The following is a 7,247-nucleotide window of genomic DNA, read 5'->3' as shown; positions in this document are numbered from 1 at the left end:
TCATATTCACAACCATCACTTGAGTTCATTTATCACTTCAGATTCATAATCATTTTCATTATCACAAGTTCTTACCAATCTCAATATTAATAACAATAATAATATTCATGATAATCATAATGATATGAAGTAATAATAATAACAATAATAATCATGATAATAATAATTATAATAATAATAGTAGTAATAATAATAATAATAATAATAATAATAATAATAATAATAATTTACTTATAATAATCATAACATTATTAAATAACATTAAACGATTTTAATAACTTTACAATAAACATTGTTGTCATATCGTACATCGTCCATCGTCATTATTCATAATTCATAATCGAAATCCATAGTCGCTGTCCATTTTCTTATTCATATTCATATCCGCATTAAGTCGATACTTTATAGTTATAGTCCATACTTATAAATTTTTATAAGCACATAATCACGTAATCAATTCGTTTTACGCTAACGGGATCTATGTTTAGATGGACATTGGAGATTACCTCGTGACGCGTGCCCAAAGTTAAGTTCACAAACGTATTAACACTCATGGTATCCCTCGTCCACGAAATCAGAGTCTACAATAGATGTTAACGTGATCTAAGTTAGTTCCTAAATAACTCCTTTTTATATACGTATATAAAATATACGATTTAAATTATCCAAATAACTTTAAAGAAATTCTTTATTATTTTAAGAGAGTTTATGTATCAAAGTTATGGTTTTTAAATCATTTATGAAATCATTTTAAGTACTCACAAATTATTTCAACATAACTTTCATTATCTTTAACAACTATTTTAAACATGAAAAACTAACTTTATTATACTCCTTATTTTATTTTAGAAAATTAAAAAGAATTATCAAGTTATAAAAGATTAAAGTGAAACTAAAACATACTAACTTAATAAGATAAGCTAGTTTAGGAAAATAAGGAAATTGTGGATTTTAGTTTTAAAAATAAAAGTAAACAAAATACAACAAATAAAACCCAATAAACAAAGAGAAAAGGAAAAGGGATTTTTAAATAAAACAACTCAGTTTCTCAAACTGAGAAACGATTCAAGGGAGAAACAGGGGAGGCGACAGATGAGGCACGAAGCAGGGGAGAAAAGGTGGTGCTAGTGTGCGGCAGTTCGCCGGCGAAGCTCAAGCGTCGCGAAAGAGAGGGAGGCTGGGCGCGGGTCGCGACGCAGCAGAGTTGCTGCAAAGGCGCCGCGAAAAGGGAAATCGCGAGTGGTGGTTGCCGGTTGGCTGGCGTTTTTCTTGGTGTTGCAAAATTTGCCCCTAATTCAATTATTGCTGACAAAGTTGAGATTTTTGGGTTGCAAAATCTTGGTTTGTGTGTGTGAATTGGACGAAGAAGAAGGGAGGAGAGGGAGGAAGGTGTTGCAAAATCTTGGTCCTTGTGCTGTGAACCAGACGAAGGAGAAGGAGGGAGATGATGAAGAAATCAGCTTTCTTTTTATTTTTCTTTTGTTTTGTTTTCATTTTCCTTTTTTTTTTGGCTAAAAGACATATGGATTTGGGACTTGGTATTTGGGCGTTGAATTGCTAAAAATGGATGGACATCATGAATGGATAATTAGTATAAGGATACCCATAACAAATGTAAAAAGTTTAATTATTTAGAAATAATGAAATGAATAATAAAACAAATAAATAATTTATTCTAAACTTGTTAAATAAATCAAAACTATATGAAATCATTATTTTAATAAACATAGTTATCAAATAAAATCGCATTATCGTAAAATAAATTTTGAGTGGAAATAATATTAAGCCTTAATTAAATAATAAAATAACTTCTGAAAAATCGGGGTATTACATCTACTCATCCTTAAAAACAAAGTTCGTCCTCGAACTTTAAAGTTAGATGTTTAATATTAACGAAACATTAGCTTTGCGCTTTGTTAATATTACAACATATATATCCCACATTTTCTAGACATTTAGTGAAACTATGATCTATTTGTGTTGCTAGCTTTTCCATTTGATTATATACTTATAACACTACAACAATTACAAGCTAAAAGGGCGACTTTTAAATAATAAAAATGACGACTAAATAAATGACGTAATATAACTATAACTAAAAGGGCGATTTAAAGTTGTCGTGTTTCTAATAAATCTAAAAGGGTGAGTAATACGGGTCGCCTCTATTACATAGAATCAAAAAAGGCAACACTATAAAATTGCCCTGTTATCAATAAAAAAAAGGGGGACACTAAGATGTTGCCCTTTCTGCTCCCAAAAAAAAATCGCGGACGTTTTCCCAAAATAATTCATTTTCCCTCTCCCATCATAGTACCCCAGGAAAAACCTTATTCAAAGAAAAACACACCAAAATCTATGTTCACAGCAAACCGTCCCAACAATGCTTCAAAACCTAGAAATTTTGTAGTGAATTTTCCCAACAAAAGATAGACATACCTCCAATTTTATCAAGAAATCCATGCATCTCTAATTTTAACTAACGAATTCCCAAATTTCGACCTAAATTTCGCTATTTCAAGATTGAATACAACTTAGCTAATCGACCGAGGAAAAATCCACGCAAGGTAAGAGGTACAGTACTCAACTAAATTTCGATAATGCCTTTGGGAATTGCACTGCAAATTAACGCTAATTGCACTGTAGGTTCAACGAGGAAGATTGTGCAGTCCAAGCCTTTGGGAATTGCACTGTGAATTCACGCTAATTGCACTATATGCTCAACGAGGAAGATTGCGCCTAGTAAATTCATGAAAAAATGCGAGAAAACTGAGCAGATTCTTAGTTCTACATCGCAAGTCAGTCTCTCTGTCTTTCTTTATTATTGCTTCGTTAGTTGCTTTCTATTACTGAATTCTTTGCATTCTATTTTCAGAAATAATATGTATAGTTGTTGCTTATTGGAATTGAATGAATATAATTTGATATTTCTACTTCACCTTCAATCTTCTTCGTGTCACAAAAACAAGGGGCTGGAGAGAGATCTTGGTGCTTCATAGGCAAAGATTTTGCCACAGAGGATCAGCTTGTTATACCTTGTACTCTTTCTGTTGCTAGGTACACTCAATTCCCCCCCCCCCCTTTTTAAGTTATGATCAAAATTTTGACATCTTTAAGTTGTGTCAATACATTACATTTTTATATTACTGAATTGTATATGATGGACTCATATTTGATATATCCTTTCTAAGTTTTGTCTAGGTCATTTTGTGTATGAATTGAATGGATTGTGATAGGAGTTGGATGCATATTAAAGGCATTCATGGTAGGCAAAAAGATGAGTATTAAAATGGCGTTGCTGGATTTATTGACTTTGATTTTAAGGACATCGTACAAGACTCAAATGCAAAGATTAGGTGTCCTTGCTTGCATTGCTTGAATAATTTTTTTGAAGATAAATCAACTATAAGGAGGCACCTTTTCCAACATGGGGTGGATCCGGGTTATAATCCTTGGATTTATCATGGAGAAGGCAATTCTTTCATGGATGATCATGTTGATGCATATGATTTGGGTGAATTTTTTGAGAATGATCCTTTTGTATATAGTGATATGGCCTCCTTGGTGCGCGATTCAACCAATGTCACTTTTGATCACCCACCCCTAAGTCATGACAATGCACAACAAGGGTCCAATCATCAAGCTGAAATGCCAGATAAATTTAAGAGATTAATGAAGGCATCCGAAGAGGAATTGTACCAAGGGTGTAAGACCTATACTCAAAACTTGAATTCATTGTAATACTTTTGAACTTAAAAGTTAGTAACCATTGGAGTGACAAATCTTTCACAGAGTTACTAAGTGCCTTGCATTGTGCATTTAATTATGACTCCAGTTTTCCAAAGAGCTCCGTCCTTTGAAGCTAAGAAATATACGAATGACTTAGGACTGAATTATGAAAAAATCGATGCTTGTGTCAATCATTGTGTGTTGTATAGAAAACAATATGCAAATGCAACAGAGTGCCCTATATGCCATGAGTTGAGATGCCAAATAAGGGGAAATGATATGAATGACAAAAACTCTTGTTCTACAGATGTTGATGAGGATTCTCAAAAGAAGAGTAGAGTTTCAAGATTGGTTTTGAGGTACTTTCCATTAACAGCAAGGCTTCAAAGGTTATTCATGTCAAGTAAGACCGCACGTCACATGCGGTGGCACAAAAACAAGTGTTATAATGATGACATAATAAGGCATCCAAGGGATTCATTAACTTGGAAGAAGCTAGACGATTCTTATGGAAAAGAGATGTTTCATATGCGTGCTTCATTTTTATGGACTATCAATGATTTCCCGGCATACGGCTATTTGTCTGGTTGGAGTATTTGTGGGAACTTGCTTGCGCTTCTTGTCACAAAGACACTTGTTCTGTTCGCTTGAAACATGGTTTTAAACAATGTTTTCCAGGAAATCGCAGATTCTTAGAGCCTGACCATAGATGGAGGCTTGATACTAAGTCTTTCTATGGGAAAACTGAACGAGGTCAACCACCTTCTCCTTTAACCGGGGATGATGTTTTAAAAGCCTTGCATGGTATTCCTAATGTAGTGTTTGGTAAGAAGGAGGATCTTAAAAGAAAGCGAGGGAGTAACTATTTGGATGGCCAGTGGAAGAAGATTAGTATTTTCTTTCGGCTTCCTTATTGGAGTAAGCTTTTGGTTCGTCATAATTTGGATGTTATGCATATTGAGAAAAACATTTGTGATACTCTTTTGGGAACCATCCTTGACATCCTAGGTAAGACTAAATATCATCTGAATGCTCGAAAAGGCCTCGTTAGATTGAATATGCATAAAAAAATTGCAGCCAACCAAGGAAGGTGACAAGTACTCGATTCTAAGAGCACCATATCATTTGACTGCACAAGAGCGGAAACAAGTTCTTGAAATCATATCAAAAGTCAAAGTACCCGATGGCTATTCATCTAATATAGCCAGATGTGCAAGCTTGAAAGATCGTAAAGTTATGAATATGAAGAGACATGATTGTCATGTGTTTATGCAAGACTTGTTAACACCTACATTTTGTGGTGTTTTGCCTAAACAAGTTTTAGAGCCTTTGTCAGAGCTTAGTTCTTTTTTCAAACAACTATGCTCTAAGTTTCTAACCATTGAAGCCTTAGAGAAATTGGAAAAAAATATTGCTGTGACACTTTGCAAGTTGGAAAAAACTTTTGTCCCTTCAATTTTCACCATCATGATGCATCTTCTTGTTCATTTGGCAAGTGAAGCTAAGCTTGCAAGCCCTGTACAATTTCGGTCAATGTGGCGTTTTGAAAGGTAAAACTCCTTTCTTTAATTAGTTTTATCTCATTCACGGTACATTTTTCGTGTGTTAATCATTTAACCTCAATAAACTTTTACCGCAGCCAAATGCGCACTATGAATCTGATGTGCGTAATAAAGCTAAACCTGAAGGATCTATCGCTGAATCTTATATTCAACAAGAGTGTTTTAATTTTGTCTCTATGTATTTGAGTAGAATTCCGACAAAGTTTAATGCCAAGGAAAGGAATGACATGGAAATTGAGGAACGTAAAGTATTTGAGTTATCTATTTTCCAGAGGAAGGGAAAAGCTTTAGGAAAGGGAGATTTTGTGCAGCTAACACATTTAGATTGGCGACATGCTCAATTATATATCCTTCAAAATTGTTCAGATGTGAAATCTTTTTTGGAGTATGTTCCCTACTTAAAACTTTTTAATTTCATTCCTATTTGAAATGAACAAGCTGTAAATTGTTCTTTTTTGTTTCTTTCAACAGATAATATGAAAACTTGCATAATCCCAAAGATGACTTTGTTCACTGGTTTCAATCTAGAGTATGTTCTACAAACATTAGCAATTGCAATTAATAATCGTTTAACTTATATATGATTTTCATTTCAATGATTAAATTATGTAGATCTGGAAGCTTCATGTTGATGGAGATGTAAGAGCAACACGAGAAATGTTATCTTTGTCAAGAGGCCCTACTAAAAATGCTAGAAGCTACCAAGGGTATTTTATCAACGGATACCGATTTCACACTAAACAAAGCCAAATAAAACGAAGGACTCAAAATAGTGGGGTTGTTGTCAAGGGGGATGAAGTGAGTGGGGAGAGAGATTTCTTTGGTGTGTTGAAAGAAGTGCTAGAATTAGAATATGATGCCCCATATAATGGTGGGATGGAACCAAAAGTAGTGTTTTGTTTAGGTGTGATTGGTACGACGTGTATAGTGATGGCAAAGGAGTCAAAAGGGACGAAGATGGCACTATTAGTGTCAAGATAGATAGACATTTAGGAACAACCGAGCCATTTGCAATAGCGTCACAAGTTGGACAAGTTCATTATGTGAGCTCGCATAATGAACCACAGTGGTGAATCGTTATCAAAACTATCCCTCGAAATTTCTATTACTTTCCAGTCGAGGAACTTGATGATAGTGATGATGATCACGACCATGCTATTTTATGATCTCATGTAGCTGAAGTTGTTCTTGAAGATGATATTGATAATGATGAAATACTTGGTCCAAAAACTGATGTTCTTTCCGATATTGTGAGTGTGAGTGAATACGAAGACTTAAAAGATGATGAGGATGAAGCTTTCACATCTGAAGAAGAGGAACCAGAGGAGGAGGATTTTTTTGGAGAGACAAGTGATGAAGAAGAAGATGAAATGCTTACGTTGGGAGAAGATAGTGATTCTGATGATTCTGAGTAGTTACATGGTCTATACGACCAATGTAATTACCATTATTATTTTTCTTGTGGTCGTATTTGATTCTATATATCTCAAGATGCTTTAATTTTAACTCATTCTATCATTTTTGCATTGTTCTTTACGTGCTTATCCTATGTGTTTTGGGGTGAATGCAATGCAGATGTATTCAACACCAACACAACAACACAACAACCAGTGGTTTCCCAAAGTTTGAATAATACAATGGATGATTCTGTACAACGTCAGAAGAGGCCAAGAACTGGTAACATACTATAAGAATCCTGCCAACTATTATACTTCTTAACATACTATAAGAATTCTTCAGTTCCAAGAGTTACATGAGAGGGAAATTCGAGAGAAAGGTGTGGACAATTTATCAATACAAGAGGCCTTTTTAGAGGTTCTTGGATATCGTTCAGGTTATGCTAGAGGCTTAGGAAAAGGAGCTCCTGTAATATCTAAGGGAAAGAAGCAGAATCTGTCAAATCTAGAATCTGACCTTCAACAGCTAAGGAGCCGTGAAAATGAGTTACTTGATACAGAT

The 7,247-nt window shown here is 34.4% G+C and overlaps 1 protein-coding gene across 1 annotated transcript; it reads left to right on the top strand.

Annotated features, from left to right (window-relative positions):
- Positions 1–3,822: 3,822 nt before the first annotated feature.
- Positions 3,823–6,703, top strand: LOC104883671 (uncharacterized). The gene is made up of 6 exons (XM_010668219.1): positions 3,823–4,312; positions 4,405–4,655; positions 4,804–5,244; positions 5,366–5,536; positions 5,901–6,201; positions 6,465–6,703. Exons 1-6 carry the CDS (start codon positions 3,823–3,825, stop codon positions 6,701–6,703), a joined length of 1,893 nt encoding a protein of 630 aa, XP_010666521.1.
- The last annotated feature ends 544 nt before the right edge of the window (positions 6,704–7,247 follow it).

The sequence above is a fragment of the Beta vulgaris genome, chromosome 8, assembly GCF_026745355.1.
Source record: "Beta vulgaris subsp. vulgaris cultivar EL10 chromosome 8, EL10.2, whole genome shotgun sequence".
Classification (NCBI taxonomy): domain Eukaryota; kingdom Viridiplantae; phylum Streptophyta; class Magnoliopsida; order Caryophyllales; family Amaranthaceae; genus Beta; species Beta vulgaris.
This window is presented reverse-complemented; position numbering and strand designations above follow the sequence as displayed.

Coding starts and splice junctions, on each gene's coding strand:
- LOC104883671 (XM_010668219.1), top strand. CDS start 3,823: ATGACTCCAGTTTTCCAAAGAGCTCCGTCCTTTGAAGCTAAGAAATAT. Junction 5,537..5,900: donor TGGAAATTGAGGAACGTAAA/GTATTTGAGTTA, acceptor TAAATTATGTAG/ATCTGGAAGCTTCATGTTGA. Junction 6,202..6,464: donor GTTTTGTTTAGGTGTGATTG/GTACGACGTGTA, acceptor GATCTCATGTAG/CTGAAGTTGTTCTTGAAGAT.